General features: G+C 40.2%; 2 protein-coding genes across 2 annotated transcripts in view; one reads left to right on the forward strand and one right to left on the reverse strand.

Annotated features, from left to right (window-relative positions):
- Nucleotides 1–467: 467 nt before the first annotated feature.
- On the forward strand, nt 468–15,641 carry LOC137291340 (microcephalin-like). Its single transcript, XM_067822647.1, has 13 exons — nt 468–577; nt 1,194–1,341; nt 4,038–4,242; nt 5,187–5,280; nt 5,790–5,963; nt 6,786–6,903; nt 7,425–7,490; nt 8,094–9,174; nt 10,592–10,754; nt 11,420–11,497; nt 11,879–12,019; nt 12,335–12,422; nt 14,008–15,641. The coding sequence occupies exons 1-13, from the start codon at nt 569–571 to the stop codon at nt 14,091–14,093; spliced, it is 2,451 nt and encodes an 816-aa protein (XP_067678748.1). The 5' UTR covers nt 468–568; the 3' UTR covers nt 14,094–15,641.
- Nucleotides 15,642–16,560: 919 nt separating this feature from the next.
- LOC137291339 (uncharacterized) overlaps nt 16,561–21,062 on the reverse strand; it is a 48,968-nt gene continuing 44,466 nt past the window's right edge. Inside the window, exons 26-32 of the mRNA XM_067822646.1 lie at nt 20,031–20,144; nt 18,886–18,968; nt 18,420–18,487; nt 18,132–18,195; nt 17,676–17,775; nt 17,184–17,242; nt 16,561–17,005 (exon numbers count right to left, since the gene is read on the reverse strand). Of these exons, the coding sequence (XP_067678747.1) occupies nt 16,976–17,005; nt 17,184–17,242; nt 17,676–17,775; nt 18,132–18,195; nt 18,420–18,487; nt 18,886–18,968; nt 20,031–20,144 (518 nt within the window). The 3' untranslated portion in view covers nt 16,561–16,975. The remainder of the gene's footprint in view (nt 17,006–17,183; nt 17,243–17,675; nt 17,776–18,131; nt 18,196–18,419; nt 18,488–18,885; nt 18,969–20,030; nt 20,145–21,062) is intronic.

The following is a 21,062-nucleotide window of genomic DNA, read 5'->3' on the forward strand; positions in this document are numbered from 1 at the left end:
CGGTTTTAAATGTAGTGGAAGGATGTGAACAAACGTTATGACTGTTGTCCAGATATTTGGAAATGGAATGTTGTTAATCTGGGATAATCTGTATAATCTGTATATAGTCTCCCTGTTTAAGCTAAACATGGTTTCTAAACAAACCCAGAGACCAAATTTCTATACCCTCTCTTGTCAAATATTACGACAATTGTTGTAAGTAACGAATGAGTGGAAATTGTAAAATTGTCAAAATGAAACTTATCTTCGTTTGCCTGCCGGACACGTCAATGAAAAAAAATAACAAGTTTAAAATATCGATGTCATTACTCTCAGACGTGTTTTTAAAACTGTAGTTATGTCACATGTTTATGCCACATCTTAATTTCACAATGTCAGCAAAGCCCTTTTAAAGATATTGCCGTCCCTCATATCCCTGCAACATTTTAGCGGTTGGCCTTATACACTCAAGGGAGATTACTCTAATTATATGTTCGTATTTCAGCGCCATATTTGAAGTCAACAAACATGCTGAAGAGTAACAGAACTCCAGTGTGACCTAAAATGATAATTTCCTGGAGCTGTGACAATGACTCGGGTACTTGTTAAATTACTGTATCATCCTCATGTTAAGATTGCGTTTTTATCGATTTGCGAACATTATTTTGTAAAGATCAAGATCGGTGGATCAATGATGATGAGACTGAATGAAAGCCTCTTGGCTACAGTTTACATAAGGTCACACACATAGTCATTCTTAGCCGCATAAATGACCATATGGATGAATCACCGATATATGTTCAACTGCATGCACTTTAAGACTGGCCCTCCGCTGGTTCTTGCAAAGGGACCAAAGCCAAATTAAACAGCAAATGTACAATTGCTGAAATGTACACAGGAAAAGTGGGGTAAGTTGTGTGAATGATATCTCCTCGCAGTAGATTCAGTACAATGCCCTGACTTCGTCATTTACATGACTTACAGTTCTATGACGTCTAAAACCTGTTGACATCGCTGCACTGCAATGAAGAGTGATGTTGTATTTATATTCTTTCATATGTACTCTAGCCCAGCGTGTGAAGGCCCTTTCAGAGCCAGCCTGTTGGATAAAATAGTTGTAGCTACTATCAACTGTACAACCTACTCCAAAAAAGACTCAAGTCCTGAATTATAGAATTGCAGACTGTTATACGATTATGCATTGTCTGTTCCAGCGTTCATCTATCCTGAGTGAAAGCAACTCTGATGTAAACAGTATTGCTACAATAGAGAATGTGAGGGAGGGTGAAACCGACTGCACTTTTGACTCAGAGCTGAGTGATGAATCTACCCCGTCTGCACCAGCAACACACATTCTCAGAGGTAGGACCTCTGTCTAAACACTATGTATCACTATTTTGTCAGCACATTTTGTCCAACTGTTTGCTGAACTATTGTACTGAGTTTTCAAAATTATCATGAACACCAAGGAATCCTTGTCCTAACCCTATATCAGGGCTCCAGATAAGGCCATATCAGCGTATGTACGGATAAAAAATATGCATGATACGGTAGGAAAGAAATCAAAAGCGTAGCTGATATGCACCACAGCAATGGTGTACAGTCTGAAAATCATTTGTGGACATATGTATCTGAAATGTATCGCTTTATTGTTCTTTGACCTGTTTGCACAAGAGTAGCAATGTTGTGGTGCATATATGAAATGAAACACAAGATTACTTACACGCCATTAAATTCCATTAAGTACTCCAACTTTTCCCAGTACTTTTATTTTGAAAAAAAATTTGTAGGTACCCCTCATGTTGAAAAATTATCTGGAACCCGGCCTAATCATGGTAGTGTCAATATATGAAAAGGTCCAAAAAGTCTTTATGAATGTCTATTATTATCATATTAGCAGGGATATCTTGTCTTTCTATGTGTTTTTGGGAAAATATGTATTAAATGTAGAAAGTGATACCATAGAAATCAAATCAATTGTACATTTAGACAAACAGGGATATAGGCTTCCTTTCCACTGGCTGCTCTTGTTAGTTTCACAGCACATTTTCACTGTATTTCAGATGATTTTCATTAGCAGTGAAAACACTGTCAGTGAACACTGAGCTATGATTCCTTGTAACAATCAATCTTGAAACACATCTAAAGAGAATGTACATCCTTTACACAGACAAGAAGCCAGTTTGACAGTTGCATGGTCTTGTTTGGCTTGGATGTGGTCAACTATAGCAGATTTGGAGTCATAGTCGGGCTGCTGTTTTGTATTCTTTCATTTGTAGTGGGAGGGGCGGGTTGTAATCGATATTGAAATTTCCTCATTCACAAAGGATCAGGTAGATACTTTTTACAATTGGTCCTGATTGCAGACATGGTTCTTTATCTCTTGGTTTGAAGGTGGTTTTGATGACATTGATTAACTTGGTTGAAACATATTTATTTCGTTAAAAAGCAACAACAGAATTTTCATGAACTGGATTGGTCAACAAGCTCAAGAGAACTTATGAGAAGACTGCTCCAATGTACATATATATATGGAACATTATCATGATAAGAAACAGATGATATACTGAAAATTGATGTTTTAACATGTAGTCAGAAAATTAAAATCATGATGGTTTTATACATTTATGTTGTTTCCAGTCGGTATTCATAGCACTAAGGCGTCTTATAATTGTAGGTTGTTGTATATGGTTTGCTCAGCAAAAATCGCCTAGTTTCAATTAAAGATTGATGGACTGGTTTTAATTGTGGATTGTGGATTCAAGGAGGACATTCCACATAAGATTGTTTCTAATGAAAAGCCATTGATATATTATTATAATAAAATTTATTTACTCTTAAAGCATCAAATGTGGGGCATACAAAGGAATAATGACGTGCATCTTCAGTAGGGTGGTGACACTGACAATCTGCTCTCTCTCATATATGTATGTTGTATTTGTTGGCATTGAGATCGCTACATCCTAACCTTAAGCGACAATGGAGGATTTGGCAAACTCTTGTACTTAAGTTTGGATCGAAATGAATGAATAGCTCTGGGACTTAAGGCAGATTTGAATTCATTGACATCTGTTAGAGATTTACTAACTTCTGGGGATACTAGTCATAACAGATGAGGAACTGTCTTATTGGTTTAGAACCGTAGAAACCGATGCTCTTGGCTCTTCGGCATCCTCGATATCTCCAGGGTATACGTTCCGATAAGTCTCCACTATACCCTGGACGCATGTACCGATCGCCCCGATAATTTTATTACCTCCCTTTACTGGCTCCGCATTCTCACAGTAGCCAATCAGCTAGACCACCGTTATAACCAAGCTTGCCAGTGTCAACAAAGGTAGCAGTCGCAACTGCGAAGGTTTGCTCCCCGTGCGACTCACAGTTTGGGGAAATCACACAGACAAATTTATAAGTCCGAAACTTTATATATATATATATACATGCAAGAACCCCTCTTTCAGAGAACCTCTGCATGGTTTGTTTGCCAAGTTTAATCGGTTAGATAATTTAAAAAGCGAAAGTGAGTTGTGATTGGTTCGCTCAACTTCCCAGCGTAGACACCTGATTGGATAAAAAGCCAACCAAGGGAGGTAATAAATTTATCGGGCTGAGCCGTAGATGCATCCAGGGTATAGTGGAGACTTTTCAGAATGTATACCCTGGAGATATCGAGGATGGGATCTTCGGATGAGGGTGGAGAAATGATCCCTTTTTTAACCTACAGAGAGTGGTTGGAGCTAAAGTGAAGATATTGGTTGGCATGGATAGGTTTCCAATAGACAGTGCTGGAGAGCTTTCTGTTTTCCAACATTGAAGAAGTTTTGGAGTTAATCACAACTTTATGAAAGCAAAAAGTTGTAATCTTCGTCATGTTCATTGTCTGGTATTTTCTTGTTTTACTTAAATTTATACCATAAATTAGGTAAGATTCTTTGCAAACGGTTGTACAGATTTTGTCAAAATTATGAGAAAAAATAATGAAACAAATATTAGCAGATAAACATTTGTATTTCCACTTTTACTTTTTAAGGGTCATGTGTTTTTTGTCATGCCACCAGGTGTCACTGCCTACGTAGAGGTGCGGACATGTAATGATAACCGAAGTCATGCCATCTCGGCTGCCCTTCGCCAGTTGGGGGCCGTTGTGGTTTCCAAGTTCACCGATGATGTCACCCATGTTATTTTCAAAGAGGGTTTGAAGAGGACTAGAGACAAGGCCATCAAGAAGAACATCCACCTTGTGTCGGTTCTCTGGGTCGACAGGTTAGTTTGTTGTTGTTTTCCAGCTTAATGATTGCATTTACCAAATCTTGACCATAAAAGTGATTGATATCATGAGCAACAATGAAAGCTGTCAGGATGCAATCCCAAACTTTAGCACCATCACCTGGGTCTCTGAGCTTGACCTCCATTCCAGTGAAACAGTGTATGTGTTCATAAATGATGAGACATGTATGCAGACCATTTTCATATGCTCATCATGCTGAAGGCCTGGGTTCGATTCCCAAATTGGAACTCCTTTCTGGTGTCCTGTTTGGTGATATTGCTGGAATATGTATTGCTAAAAGTGGTGTAAAACCATATTCAATCACCTACTTAAAGAGAAGGCAATTAATTTCACTATCTGCTGTAAGGGTTTGTTCCAGCAGATATATTCCAGTACCCAGTTCCACAAAGGAATCTACCATAAGCCTATATCAAAGTATGGGAGTTACGGACACATGGGAGGCCCAGACATTAATGTCAATGAATTTGTTGTCAGCCAGTTGTTGCTAGAACAGTCTATGTGATGTGCCATGTGTGTGAGTCTATGTGTACCTTTTCATGAAGGAACAGTTTGAAACACTGTAAATTCCATAATTAATTGTGATGCATAATTTATCATGCTTTTGTATTCATGAAGTGCATGTTCATGTTGTGTGTGTTGCTGTCCCAGTTGCAGGATACTTGTGAAAGTGAAAGTCTGGAGTAGAATAGATCTTCAGCAACCCATGAAAGGTGACCGTGCATGTCATAACAGGCGATTAACGGGATCGGGGGGGTCAGACTTGCTGACTTGGTTGACTCATGTCAGTGGTTCCCAATTGTACAGATCGATACTCACGCTGTTGATCACTGGTCCAGCCTTGATTATTCACAGACCGCCGCCATATAGCTGGAATGTTGCTAGGTGTGGCGTAAAACTTAAACTCACTCACTCACTCCAGTTGCAGGAAGAAGGATGAACATGTATCTGAGAAGCTGTTTCCGGCCATTGTGCCTGAGAGCTCCTCCACCCCAGTCCAGTTTCCTCGCTTCAAGGTCAGTGAATGTTGTTTTACGGTACACTCAAACATTGTTGATAAAGGTTGAGTGCATAGGGCCAGTACATCTTCCTCTGTTTCTACAGGGTCTAAATAGCAGTGTTTCATACTGTCAAGTCACCATGAACTGACAAGCAACTCATTACTTCATGCTGCCTATTTTTGAATAGATACAATGCATTATGGTCACACTTCCGTCTGCTCATAAAAAAAGTCTTTAGATCTGGATAAGATACTCGTTAATTAGACTTGGAATTCCCAAAAGGCCACTGGAAGGTAGGTAAAGTACAATACTGTTGCCATGGTTACGTTACAGTAGACCCAGACTCTGTTGTCTAGTTTAGGCTTGATTGTTGAGAGACTGCCATCATGTAACTAGAAAAGTGCAGAGAGTTCTTTTAAACAATAAACAAACACACAAACAGTGACAAACACACCTTGTGATATGAGGAGGAATGAACCATATTTTCACACATGCCATATATTATGAGATGGTTTCCAATTCAGAAAATGAAGTCTATGCAGCCGTCTGACTTCAATGAGGATGTTGTCAGCAGTGCCGAGCGCTGTCAGAAGAGGCGGAAGCGGGTGGCCACAATGCAGCGATTTCAGATCATGGAGGAAACGCCTGAGTTCACGCCTCCGGCCATTCTTGTACAGGAAACACAACCTCGATCTGTGGTGAGCAGTACCAGAGACATCCTTATCTACAGACATAGGTTGGGAATAGTCTTGCAGTTTCCGGGAATCCAATACCGTTTGATCATGTTTTTCAACCAATCAGATTACAGAGCACAGTGACTTTTGGTTTACAATGTTACGTTCAAGACACTTAGTCATGTAACCTAATCTTATGAAGTCATTAAGAGCAGACTACCTCCATGGTGTAGTGGTTAGAGTGTCTGCCTGGAGAGTGGAAGATCGTTGGTGCCATCCCTGGTTGCATCATACCAAAAGACGTGAAAATTTACGGTACTTGTTGATCCCTGCCTGGTGCTCTACATTAGTGGGTACGGCAAGGACTGATTGGCTGGGAGTCAGTATCTGAGTGTGTCTGAGTGGAGTATTCATGCTTAACTGCAGCACGGTATCTCAGTGAGCTAGCACTATAAAACCAACTTAAGTCTAGGCACAAGCGTGCATGTCATCATATGAATGAAATAATCTTAAGTGCAACATCAAACCTCGCCTCGCCTCGCCTCGCCTCGCCTCGCCTCGCCTCGCCTCGCCTCGCCTCACCTCACCTCACCTCACTATAAGCAATAGATGTCACGTTTATCAGTGTCAGTTTTGTGTATTTTTCATATGTTTATGTTAGCGTTATGTCAGTTGAACAGACTGCATATATATAATGTTGGTAAAAATAAGCATGGTTTAAGACTGTTTGGCCTTATATTAAAAAAGTAATTTATTCAGTTTACTTTGAAACGAGATAATTGTGTAGCAGTTTCACACTGTTGGGTCCTGACTTGATTGTTTGTTCATGTGTTGTATGATTTTCAGTCTCCTAGCTACCAGGCCAGTGACAGTAGGTGGACCACACCCGTGTCTCTCACCATCCCAGACACTCCCCCCAGCATGAGGGAAAAACTCAAGCAGTTGAAACTGGCCAAACTAAATGGTAAAAACTGCATGCATGTGTAGTTGTTGTAAGCAACGTTTTAATTATATTTGGTTATGAATTTTTTATACTTCTGCGCTCATTCTAATGATAAGTGGGTTGTTTCTTTTTGTAAGAAAACGCTATACTCTTTTTTGTAATTCAACAAAATGTAAAAAATAGATGTGTGCAGCATTTAACAGGACACAGACAAACAAACTGTCAGATATCAAACTGATTTTATGAGCTGAAGATCAGGATCAAAATAAAACTGTCATGCAAGTTCATTGGAGACGACAACATTACCCAACATTCTTTGCTACACAATCAACTGCAGCTGTCTCTAAAATTGTTCAGCACTTCTTGGTCCATGGGTTAGAAATATAGATAGAAATATAGAAATATAGAAATATAGACTTCATATCATCTTTACTTCCATGTCATAGATAGTTAGACTATTGAATCCATCTTCCTTTGTTATTTTGGGGGTAGAATATAAATATGTTTTAGAGCGAATTTGTATGAATTTTTTTGTGTTGCAGGAACGACCTTCTCTCCTTTGGCTAGACCAACTGATGACACAGAGCCGCTCATCAGAAAACTCTTCAGTGAGTCTTTCCACACAGCTCTGTGGTACTTTCATTAGTCACCTCAACAGCTACTTGAAAACCATGTGGGGATGACATGAAATATGTATCCATAACCCATACTTGTCTTTAATGCCCGTCATGTCTGTTTCCTGGTTCTTTTCTGTACCATACTGGCATGGATCAGTGCCAATGCTTTTGGTCACTGTGACGTGGTTGATTACAGGTCTTTGTGCCCTACTAGCATGGATCAGTGCCAATGCTTTTGGTCACTGTGATGTGATTGATTACAGGTCATTATACCCTACGAGCATGGATCAGTGCTAATGCTTTTGGTCACTGTGACATAAATGGTTGATTGCAGGTCATCATTCCCAACAGGCATGGATCAGTACCAATGCTTCTGGTCACTTTGACATGGTTGATTGGATCATGCTCTCAGTCAAACTATTTCTCGACCAGATTTTGTTCAAGTTTTCAGTTTGCTTGATAATGAATCATATGTGTTACCAGTGATGACAATGCCTGATTTGTATAGTTATATGGTGTTGCAGAGATGTTTATATGACTTTTGTAGCACGTTTGACAGGACACACATTAACACATACTGACTTTCCTTCCCAGCAGGAGAATGTCAAGGGGTGGAAGAGGAAGATCCACTCCCTGCTGCTCCAGCATCTAATGTCCCCAGGGATGCTAGCCTGAAGGGTCAGAGGAAGAAGAAATTACTTACAGAACCAGTCAGACCATCTTCATTTCTGATGGAACCAACACACTGCTCCACTGTAGAGAGGCCAAGTCTAGTCTCCCCTGCCCTGAATTGTGGGGTCCAGGGTCGGAAGAAACAACTGACTGAAGGATCCCAGGGGAGGGTGTCAGTGGAGGAGGCTGGGTCAGGACATGTCAAGGTGGATAGGGGGAGGTCACTGGAAGAGCCAGGGTCAGGCCCAGTGAAGGGGGAAAAAGGGATATCACTGGAAGAGCCAGGATCAGGCCCTGTGAAGAGAGGCAGGAGGAGAACAATGGAGGCACCTGGGTCAGGACCATCACACAGGGGACGGAAGCGGAAAGTGGAAGAGCAAAGTGACACAACAGATACTGACAGACAGACAAAAAAGAAAACACGATGTAATGGGGATACATATAAGGCAGGGACAGAGGTTCAGAGGCGAAGGTCAGTGAGGGGACGTGTGTCTAGTGCTGCTACAAGTGATATGTGTAACTCAGACACCTCAAGAACTGACCACACCTTATCCACACTCGGTGAGTCTGACAAATCAAGGATGTTGGGAGCATCTATGTCCGCCATATTTGATAGCACGGCAGTCATGACAGGATTAGCTGCTCCTCGACCTAGCATAGATGAGTTCTCTGTGTGTAAACCACGGCTTGGCAAGGGAAACGCCAACTCAGTGCTCAGCAGTATTTATGAAAATGACAAACGCAGAACACAGAAACCAAAATATGAAAGAAAACCAAGACGAGGTCGTTCTTCACTGTGTCAGTCTTCCAGTGAAAATGGAGACGATGAAGCTACAGAGACAAGTATGAATGATACGTCAGGTGTATGCGACAGACCAAAGCCCACACAGATAAAACTCAGGAGAGCAAATTCCTTTGCTAATGACAAATCAACCTGCCTGCCTACATCCTCCCTGTTTGGTCGAAATCGTCCTTCCATAGTCATGACCAGTTTACACACACAGTGAGTACATCTACACCTAGCTCTCATAGAATGGCCTAATCACTTATCTAAATGCATATGCTAAACATTTCCACGGTGACTGCACTATCAGTAACTGAATTATGGGTGACATTAATCATCTGCCATGACAGTCTGATGTCGTGATTTACAACGTTTTGTAAAATTTGCTGAGTTGAAGAATGGATCAAGGACAAGTAGGCAAATATGTTCAGGAAGAGAATTGTTTTGATGGAGCATTATGTCAACGTGAGCCAAGAGTAAACAAAATGACACCACTGGGAACGTAACTGCTTACAGTGTTTTGTATTTAACCTCAAAATATAGACTTTTCAAAAGTGTGGCTTAGTGAGATCATCTACTTCGTTGCATGTTGTTTCTATCCGTCTTCTGTTACTGCATGAAGTTGATTTCATCTTCGACAGTTACAAGGTCACCATTTCTTCTATTTGCCCTGTTACATGTTTTAAGGAGTCAGCTATGGTATATTTTTATGCACATTTGAAATTAAATGTTAATGGACTTTTGACAATTCACGTTAACTTGCGAGTACCCTTGCTATGTAGTTGAGATAATAAACATGATGATCGGGTTTCATTTTTGAATAAAACTTATTAGTGTTTACATGCAGTAGTTGTGGAACTTGATCAGAGCGTGCGTGCGTGCGTGCGTGCGTGCGTGCGTGCGTGCGTGCGTGCGTGCGTGCGTGCGTGCGTGCGTGCGTGCGCGTCGTCTTGTGAATATGTTTCAGTATGCCTAGGTGTATAGCTATGTACATGGTGGCAGCAGAGAGTATGCATGTATGGATGGTTTGGGTGATAAGAATGAAGATTTTATGGATATCAACTTCTTTATATGAGAACATTCACCTGATGAAGGAGTAAGCATTAACTCCGAAACATTGTGTTCTCATATAAAGAAGTTGATATCCATAAAATCTTCATTCTTATGTATTCCAGTTCTAAATGCCCTTCAAAGACTTGGTTTGGGTGATAAGTAAGCTTCAGATGTTGTTGCCTTGTACTAGATGAATATCGATGTTTTGACATTATGGTATTGCCCTCATGAAACTACTATAACACTGAAATTAGTGAAAACGCTGTGAAGTGGTTATGTTCTGGACCTGACAGCATAAAAGTCGTTAATTATTCATTGTTCATCAATCACTGGTTTGTATAGCCCATGCTTTACTTTTAGAAAATGACAGGATATTGATGAGTGAGGTTTTTGAGGGTTTTTCAAGAACCAATGTTAGGATCAAACATTGAAAGGAAGTTTTGAAATTAAACATAGCATGAACTCTAGGGGCTTTTAAAGTTATGACTGTGATAACTAGGGTCCCTGGTTCAAATGCTACAGGAGCCAACTTTGAACGTCAGACTTCACGTTCTGAAACACTGCTACACTATGTCTGTTTCAGTGAACAGGAGACAATCATCTCTGTTATAAAGAACCTCGGGGGTTTCCTCATGCAGGACGATGTCTGTGAGACAACCACCCATGTCGTGTACGGGGAAGCTAGGCGCACTCTCAACCTTCTAGCAGCCATTGCTCGGGGCTGCTGGCTTCTCCACAAAGAATGGGTGGGTAGATCAGGTGTAATAAACTTCCCATCCCTGGACCTTTATCACGTGTACACTGCAGGCAGTCTAGACATAAATCACAAGAATAAGAAGTCTAAATTACTACAGTGGCTGTGCATCTCAAAGGCTTGCCAGACTTGAGATAATGGGTTCGAATCTAGATTCACCTGATATAATTCCTGGTTTATCAGCATCATTCTATGCATGTGTCTGTTTAATTGTCATTTTGAGGGTTGGCTCATACGATCAGTATGAGAGTATAAGAATCTAACCTGAAAGGCCACATCATAACATAATAAAGTTGTCACTAAAAACTGAAATACTGTTTAAACTGGCATTATACCAAACTTATCCACTTACTCGAGACTGGAATAATGGCAGAAATCAACAAATGCAACAATAGCAGGCAGGTGAGCTACATGACATTTCCTCCGAAACACACCTGGGACAGAGTGGTAGCCCAGTGGCTTAATCATTGGCTTTATTTCCGGACATGGGTACAGTGTGTGAAGCCTATTTTCTGGTGTCCCCACCATGATGTTGCTGGAATATTAGGCTGAACTCACTCACTGCTATAAACACCTGGATTTGTGAGATTAAAATAGTCAGCCACATGTAGCTAGGGCAGCAGTCTGCCAGAGTCTACAGTGTGTAGTTTGTTGCAGGTATTCAAGTCGGTGGAGGCGGGTCACTGGCTGGATGAGGAACCGTATGAATGCTGCTCCAAGTTCCCTCAGGCCAAGGTTTGTAGCTGCAGGAGTGCAAGATAGCTCCCCTTGTGTTTCTGAATCATATACACTGCAAGTTTTAATGATTACTCTTAGCACCATGCAATGTGGAAGTACAATGGAAGAAGCTGTCAAAACCGGCATCTATCCAATCTGTGAAGTTCTCTACACTGGCATAAAATCTCAGTCCCATCCATGGCTTGTACATCTATCATTAGCTCTACAATCCAGCACATTGTCTAAACCAGATTATTTCTTCAATCCCAGTGAGTGCCGGGTTAGTCAGCTTCCTTTGTATTGGGATGATGAGTGCTTCCTTTTCTTAATGATGTAAACCCAGTTTGCCCACTGACTGAATCTCCTACTCTTTCATTTTTCAACCTTCACTCAATCCAGGTGGCCAGGCAGGAACGTCAGTCCCAGGGAGACGAATACAGACAAGCTTTATTCAGTAGCTGTGGACAGATATTTGTCAGCAGTAAATGTGTGCCCCCTAGGGGTTCTCTGGTCAACCTCCTCACCCTGTGTGGGGGACAGGTATGTAGGTGACTGTCTACAGTAAACATGTGCCCCCTAAAGGCTCTCTTGTCAACCTCCTCTCTCTCTGTGTGGGGGACAGGTATGTAGGTGACTGTCTACAGTAAACATATGCCCCCTAAAGGCTCTCTTGTTAACCTCCTCACCCTGTGTGGGGGACAAGTATGTAGGTGACTTGCTATGGTAAATATGTGCCCCCTAGGTGCTCTGACCTCCTCACCCTTTGTAGGGGGACTGCTCTGTCTGAGATCTGTTGAAGTTCTGAGGTGCCCATGGAGCACAATGTCCTCAATATTTCAGTGTTTCCTGTTGCAGGTGACTAATTCTGTGTCCAGGTGCAGTGTGTACATTGGTCCTGAGCCCTATACTGGAAGGAAGAGCATCAAGCCTGTGTGGATACTCGGTGAGATGATTTTGACATGCACAAAACAATCAAGTTTTTTTCTCAATTCTGGATTTAAAGAATGGTCCAGGTTGCCATCTTTCTGTTTTCAAACCAGATTTTGTGTTCAAACTGCAAAAGAAAAATGACAAGCAGAGACACGAAGGGTAGGATATGCTTGTCATGCTGAAGGCCAGGGTTCAATTCCCCACAAGGGTACAATATGTGAATTCTTTTGTCCCCGGCCATGATATTGCTTGAACATTGCTAAAAGTGGCATAAAGCCGTACTCACTCACTCACTTAGCGTACGCCAAATAGCATTCGGAATCGTTCGGGTATGAACCATTTCGAGATAAAAAGTTCAAAAGGTATGTGCAAATCTCCACTTTCGTGATTTGGTAAGCTGTGTTCTGAATGGTCAACCTCAAAGGGTACCTGACGCGACCTCCCATAAGGTTTTGTTAGACTCAGTAGTGGAGTGTAACGAAAAGTACTGATGATAAGTTTACTTAGACTGGGAAACATGGCAGGCACACTGAAGGAAGGATAACTCTATTTGGCACTAAAGTCATTAATGCAGAAAATATACTGAGCAAAAGAAATAAGGGATCACATGAAAGGAACACTTGTGCTTTTAAATGATCTCTCAGTATATATCATTGAAGTCAGAACGAGGAAAAAGGCATTGACCTGCTAGATTTAAATGACCTACACTACAATATGACACATTAATATATATATATAATGTTTTTCAAGCTTTAACTTATTTAATATCCAAAGTCTTTTGATGCTTTTACCATTGGTGGCTCAGTTGTACAAGGCTCGACAATTCCTGTGTAGAGCTGTATGATAGTGAATTGGATTCCTGGTTCACCACTAAGATGGCTCTAGGTTTGTGGTTTTTTTTGTTTTAACTTTATTTATTTTGATATTGATATAAATTAGATTGTTCTCGTCGTGATATGGCTGAAATATTGTCGATCTGATGCTAAATAATAACTCACTCACTCTAGGCTTGTCATCCTCGACATCTCCAGGGTATAGTCTCCACTCCAAGTCTCCACTATACCCTGGACGCATCTACGGCTCTGCCACATAAATTTATTACCTCCTTTTATTGTATTTTGATCCAATCAGGTGTCTACCCTGGGAAGTTGAGCGAACCAATCGCAACTCACTTTCGTTTTTTGAATTATCTAACCGATTATACTTGGCAATAGAAACCATGCAGAGGTTCTCTGGAAGAGGTAGAAGGCGTTCTTGCATATGTTGTTTTAAAGTTTTAAACCTGTCAATTTGTTTGTATGATTTCCCTAAAATCTGAGTCGCACTGCGAGCAAACCGCTACCTTTGTTGACACGTGCAAGCTCGGTTATAACGGCGGACTAGCTGATTGGCTACTGTGAGAAGGCGGAGCCAGTAAAGGGAGGTAATAAATTTATCGGGCAGCGCCGTAGATGCGTCCAGGGTATAGTGGAGACTTCTCGGAACGTCATGCCCTGGAGATGTCGAGGATGTAGGCTTGTGGGCACCATATCCATGTGTTTTATAACTTTGAAAGTGAAACCTTTAAATATAAGAGAGAAATCCATCATTTGCCCCAGATTGTGTGATGGAACAGAAGCTGCTGCCTTATGACCAGTACATCCTGACTCCCACCAGCAAGCGAGAGAGCAGCCCGGAGTTCTAGACACACGACAACTACCTCATGAAGTACTCAACTACATCCCTGAACAGGGAACAACTGGACAATTTTAAAATCACATAGAGAGTTCATTATTCACCTGATATTACTGTGCCTGGAGATGAAAAGACTTATACAGGGATTTTTCTAACCTGGCATGACCTGGTTGTGTTTAGCCCCAATATAACCAAATTACTGCCAATTTTGCCCAGTTTTAAGTACCTTGGTGGTCATATCTGTATTTTTGTGATGTAAAATATTACCACTAACAAATTGATTCTGTCAGTATTTGATATGTCAACTTAAGAAATATTGTGGCCCTCTGTATATATGGTTGTGATAGTGACTCCGCGGCTTGCAATGCCAAGAATCTAGTATGAAGGTGTATGCTGTCACTGACTGGGCCTCAGCATATTGGACTGTACACCCCTTTCCTTTTATGTATTGCTAACCCACCTCAGTGACAGTTTTACCATGATGCCAGTTTTGAACAATACAAAACCCTGTGGATGGTGCAACATGTTCTTTTCAGTAGGTATGCCATTTCTAAAATGAATTCGAGTTTTTTTCTCAGTTACCTAACGAAATTAATTGTAAAATATTTACTGATGAATGTGCTTTACTTTCATCCTGGGAAGTATTATGTTGCTAAGCGTGTCTTTCTGCATACAACCCAGACGTTGTGCTTGCTTGCTGGAGGTGTTTAGATACACTCTATTGGTCTATCTATTTAGTAACTGACTTTCTCTCATTCTCATTGAACAACAAATGTATCAAGTGGGAAGGGAAAGATTAAATGGACTGTCAAATGTAACATGCATGTTATTTTGCATGGCCATAAATGAATTGGCTTCAGCAGTACCTTTGACTATTTGCATCCATTGTCAATTTGTATCATTGTTGGAATGAATTGTTTGTATTTTGTAAAAGCCACAAATTGCAACAACAAAATATTTCATTTATAGACCTTAGCCAATATTTACAAACAATTTTAAACTACTTTTTGACTGGGGTGATCCTTTATTGTATATAATCCCGGGAACCTTTTTTGTGTGTGTTTTCTCATTTTACAGTGTGACTATTTGCGTTGTGGATCCATTTCATATTGAGTGAGTGAGTGAGTGAGTTTAGTTTTACGCCACACTCAGCAGTATTCCAGCCATATGGCGGCATTTCATATTGAACACAACTGGCTATGTGATGATCTGATGCCTGAAGTATTGTGATATTGCATTTACTTGGTAGCCTAGTAAATAATCTGTAACTATGATGTATGCCATGAAATTTTTCTAAATGTGTTAACCTTGTTTGACATCAGGAATTCTTACAAATACTTTTGTACAAAGTACTTTGAGGAAACAAATACAAACTGTTCATGTGACCAGCTTGGTATTTTGATTTCAGATGTTCACTTGCTAGTGATATTTGTATCTTAGTCCTAAGTGTTGTTATTACTGAAATCATCATGATGATGACGTGTATTTGTAATACCCTTTTGGTATGATACAAGTACATTTATGAAACATTAATAAAGCATAATCGTCAGGAGAATAATCTTGCCTTATCAGCTTCAATGAGATGGATGTGTAGTATCATAAAGATTTGTCCATCCATACAGAATGATTGTTGTTTAATGACTCATACATCTACAGCTGCACATTGAGGACAGTTTTTCCATTGAGTTTCATCGATGTTGTATATTACATGTGTACCCTGAAATGCTATTCAGGGTGGTATTAAACCTCACTCACTCTATCCTACTCCATGATTCATATGATCCTTTCAACATTGTGTTCCGAATCCTGTGAAGGTGACTCACACATGAGAATTCCATCTTCTGCGGACTCATTGTTTAAATGTTTTCAGTCGTTTTCCCACAAGAAGCAAATCATGTCAAGATGGAGTATCAGGTCATATATCTTCTGCATCAAACACTCCAGTGCATAGATCTACCTTTGGCTACTAAGACTGGAATCAACCAAGTTAGCGAGTCCCGATCCTGTTTGTCTACTCTTATGACAGTCATACGTGGCTGAAGATTACTTGTAACCCAAATCTTTACTCACCTCAAACTGCCACCTCTCTCAGTCAGACCACGTGATCCACTGCAGTACAGAACAACAAACTAAGAGAAACAAACACCACCATGAGATTCGACGTCGCTAAGGATAACATGACACTGACCCACTTGGTCAAAAAAGATCAGTCTCTACAAGGTCAACTATTATCAATATCAGAGTTTGAAACTCCCAAACTTTTTAGCCAGGCGGCAGGCCTGGTTAGCTGTAAAACTTGGCAGCCTTCATATCCATGTCTAAATTTTAACCCGACTGTTGGGTAGGTGAATTTGAGAATCTGGCAGTCCGTCTGGAAAATGACTTGTCCTTGGCAGTTGGGCAGGCAGGTATTTTGAACGCTGCTATTATGCACAAGTTAATATCCACCCAGTAATAACACACTATATTCATACATCAGTTTATCAGTTTATCTGTCATAATAAATAAAGCTATATGTACACCATGTTAGATAATAACATAAACTTGAGCATTCTATTCAATACTGATTTCCATCAGCAAAAGTGTCTAAAAACCAAATTCAGGTGCTTTTTTCAGAATGGTCTCTCCAATGCCCATATTCAACTTACCATCAATTGCCACAGTGAGAGACAGCCATTGCCTAAAGTGAGTTTAGGGGTTGAAAACAGAACTTTCCCAAAATTTAACTTCTGAGCAAAATAAGTAGCCTTTTCACTGCACCCCACATGCAATGTTTGAATCCTATAACTGCTCATATCAGCCATGATACTGCAGAAATACTCCCTAAACCTCCTAATAGCTGTTGTTTGTGTGTCTTGTCATGGGTTGGATGTGTCCGGATGATTGTTCTTTCTATGTGTATGGACCATTCTCATTAAACCTCTGCAACAAAAGATATGGGTTTTTCATTTCTGAGTATCACAAAATGTGAGCAGATGGTAAGTGAAATAATATAGTATTTATCAAATCATGTCAAACATTTTGTTGCTTGCAACTGAATACAATCATAAACTTCATTAGACGTGGGAATGGTGATGAAACATTAATGATGTGAACTTGCCCAATGCATTGATGCGGTGTCCTGTTTTTTGAGTCTTTTCACAGTTTCCTGTTTGAGACCTAAAAAATGAAAAACAATTCACGTTATGAAAAGTTCCAATACCATGAATGACAACCACCTTACATGGTTTTGTATTGTCAACTAAAAACATGTCATCTGATTTCTCTGTATAGTGTAGCTATGCTGGTGATATTCAACATCAAATTCTTATTCCTGTACTCATAACAGAGTTGAAATACTACTTTTACACCCACTCATCCTCTTGTGTTGTACCCTTCCTCTCCGGCAGACGGTCTATGATTGATGCCCTACACTTACTCCACCACTCACCTGTGCTGCGCCACAGCTCCTAGTCTTGGAGAGCCAGCAGACAGTCTATGAAAGTTACCCTATACTCACTCAACCACTCACCTGTGCTGCGTCCCTGCTCCAGGTCTTGGAGAGCCAGCAGACAGTCTATGAAAGTTACCCTATACTCACTCAACCACTCACCTGTGCTGCGTCCCTGCTCCAGGTCTTGGAGAGCCAGCAGACAGTCTATGAAAGTTGCCCTACAGGTATGGTCACCACATGGTACTGGGTACTTGGTGTCCTGACAACAAGCAGGGTTGAAATAATTCTTGCTATACATATTCCTCAGCTGACCACCACCTTTCAAGTTCCGAGATAACAGATCATTTTTCCATAGCTTGGACGAATGATCCTACCAGAGGCACAGGTTTACCATGCCAAGGTTTGTTTAGTTTCAGACAGCTGGAATAGGCTGACTGTCACTGATCCAAATATCCATAACTTCAAAAAACTGGAAACAAATTTTCATTTAGATACAGTTCAAGCTGGTCCATGGTTTTGTTTACAATCAGGACTATCCCTTCACTCTTTTTACGCAGATGAAGATTCTCAAAGTCAATTACACATGCATTTCTATGTAGGGTAAAAGCTACTCACAGTGCAAGGTCCTTGGAAATCACTTCCAACACACCTGGAAACTAGGTTAAAGCCATAGGGAGTCCTGAAACATGGTTTGGGGGGAGTAGATGAGAGAAACAAATCACATGTACCTGATGAGGCACAAGGAAACACAAGTTTTGCCTAAATGAATGAAGTGTTGTAAAATCCCAGTGAACCCATAACTGCTCCATATTATTTATTTGAGATATTTGCTGACTGAGGTGTCATAAAATCATGCCACAGTGACTAAAGATAAGTTTTATCATTGGTCAAAACTTTCTTTACTTTGCATCTGACTTGCAATGTCCAAAGTCGTCCACTGTCCTCTTGAAGTTCATCAACATTGCCATCACCTGAAAGTTCATCGAGACATGTTGGGGACGTCAATGAAGAATGGGCTTCTCATGGTAACGCCCTCCACCCCCTAGTAAACACAATATTTTGTGATGTCTCCACTATGATCATTTTAAAACATAAATCATGCCAAGACATGTAAATACCCGATGTACCATCATGATAATAAATTAATAATACATTATAAAATATGTAAATACCTCATTTATTATATTATCTCAAACAGAAATGAAGAGCGAGTGAAACAATCAGCTTGCAAACTCTATTTGTTTGTCTCACATGTATACAAATGTAAACTTGTTTGAAGTCCAACTAAGGTCCACAGCCTGGGAATGCCTCCTAAAGGTAGTAACTTTGACAGGTCAAGTATTGCCTGCACCAGGTGTTGACCTCTCACCTGGTATGCTGTTGAGGACATCTTGTTGAAGGTGAGATCCCGGCTGTCATAGTCAATGTATTCCAGCCTCCCTGCCCTGAACACTGCAATACAGTCAAACATGAAGTAAGTTGAAAAATACTTCAGAACTTCAACTAATTGAGACAATAAGTTTTCTTACAAAGCACCCCGTGAAGGTCCTGGGGTAGAATAGGCCTTCAGCAACCCATGCTTGCCATAAAAGGCGACTCAGCTTGTCGTAAGAGGCGACTAACGGGATCGGGTGGTCAGGCTCGCTGACTTGGTTGGCACATGTCATCGGTTCCCAATTGCGCAGATCGATGCTCATGTTGCTGATCACTGGATTGTCTGGTCCAGACTCGATTATTTACAGACCGCCGCCATATAGCTGGAATATTGCTGAGTGCGGCGTAAAACTAAACTCACTCACTCTTACAAAGCAAATGCCAAAATCAAATGTATTTATGACACATCGGTGAGTCTTTTAGCCAGTTGTGCGTACAAGAATTAGCTAAGGGACCATTCATAATTTATGGCTGGTGTTCAATGTGAATGTAAAATTTATGTACGAAGTAAGTGACCCCCCACTGCATGTCACAAACAGAATCAATGACCCCACCACCTCATCCCTTGCCTTCATGTTTCAGCATATTTTTTTATATTTATATGTACAAAACTGCTGACCCCACTACCTCCCCAGAATAAAATGGGTGACAAAAAAAATTCATCCAATCCCAACCTCCTGATCAATGAATTATGAATGGTCTGTAACAAGAATGAAAAAGCTTGAGTATTATAAAGCAACAATTCCTTTCACCTCGCTGATTTTGGACAGAACAGGAACTTATTCATCAAGAACCCATATTTGGCAGGTACCTTTTTCCTTCATGGGCAATCTGTTGGGCAAATAAAATGCCAACTACCTCTTTCAGAAGACCTTGATATTGAGGGTTAGAAGAAGATGTTGGCCATTTCTTATGGTGCTTAAAAAGTTGAGACAAGCAGAGGCAAACACATACTTGTGCAGATCACTATATACATGGAACAATCTGATTTCATCTCTTCTTGACTACAAACAAAATGCTGGAAGGTTTCCTTCCTGATTGAATAGATCGTGGCACCAGCCATCTGTGTCTTGGTCTTACCAATATTCCATGGTGCCATGTCTTCAAATAGAGGCAGCTGGAGAAACTCCGAGTAAAACCTCTCTTTGATGGGAGAGACGAGACCCATCCTCAACAGGGCAATGAGAGACACAGCTGAAATTCAACAGATCAAGAACAATGGAGGGCTGTGTCACATATTTACTTCAGTGTAGGCTGGGACAAGGTCAGATCAAAAGTAGTCGAAGATCTATAATATGCATTCACGATGGAAGCATCCAAATAAATGTCAAATTGAAAGTAGAATACTGACAGTGATTCATCTAATAATTACTGTTTGTTATGGCATTGTCTATTTCCTCATTTATCAATCAAACCACTGTCAGTTTTGTTTGTTCAAGTTAGGAGAAAAGGATACCAATTTTCAGAGTTTTATGAGTCGGCTGAAAAACATTATACTTAAATTTGGAACAGCAAAAATTGTTAGATCATCTGCCCATTGTCAAGTGTCTCATCAAAATGATTACTGTTTGTTTTTTTTATTAAGGCCAGACCAATTTTATTTCTTGTTTTACAGATTTTTGTCTTCTGAAAACGTAAAGGCAGGCGTAAAAAAAATAAATAAAAATAAAACTTCCAATCAAAGCAATAATTCTTCTAATACTCCAAGTATTTTATGTTTGGCAATTTATGAAGGGAATACGGGTAAAAAAACAACCCAACAAGTATTTCTTGTGAGTTTACATTTTAGCCAATAGAAACATTATGATTTCAATTTTTTAGCAGGGAAAATAATTTTTTTCTTTCTTATTCTTGAAAAAATATGGCAGTAGATCCGTAAAACAAGAAATAAAATTGGTGTGGCCTAAACTGCAGAAATTCTTCCCCATCATAACTGAGCCAACAATAAGGTCAACAATTCCGAGGGCAGTATGCTGATAGCAGCTACAGCTGGGGATATTTCTAAAGGAAATCATTTTAAGACCTGCTCCAAATTATTCATAAGCTATAACAAAGGCAAGTAAAATATCTATAATGACCAGAAATACACCTAAATAGTTCATATACCACTAA

The sequence above is a fragment of the Haliotis asinina genome, chromosome 7, assembly GCF_037392515.1.
Source record: "Haliotis asinina isolate JCU_RB_2024 chromosome 7, JCU_Hal_asi_v2, whole genome shotgun sequence".
Taxonomy (NCBI): Eukaryota; Metazoa; Mollusca; class Gastropoda; order Lepetellida; family Haliotidae; genus Haliotis; species Haliotis asinina.

Excerpts from the sequence above, each read along its gene's own strand:
- LOC137291340 (XM_067822647.1), top strand. Across the intron at positions 10,755-11,419 it reads GGCTTCTCCACAAAGAATGG|GTATTCAAGTCGGTGGAGGC; the intron begins GTGGGTAGATCA and ends AGTTTGTTGCAG. Across the intron at positions 12,423-14,007 it reads CAAGCCTGTGTGGATACTCG|ATTGTGTGATGGAACAGAAG; the intron begins GTGAGATGATTT and ends CATTTGCCCCAG.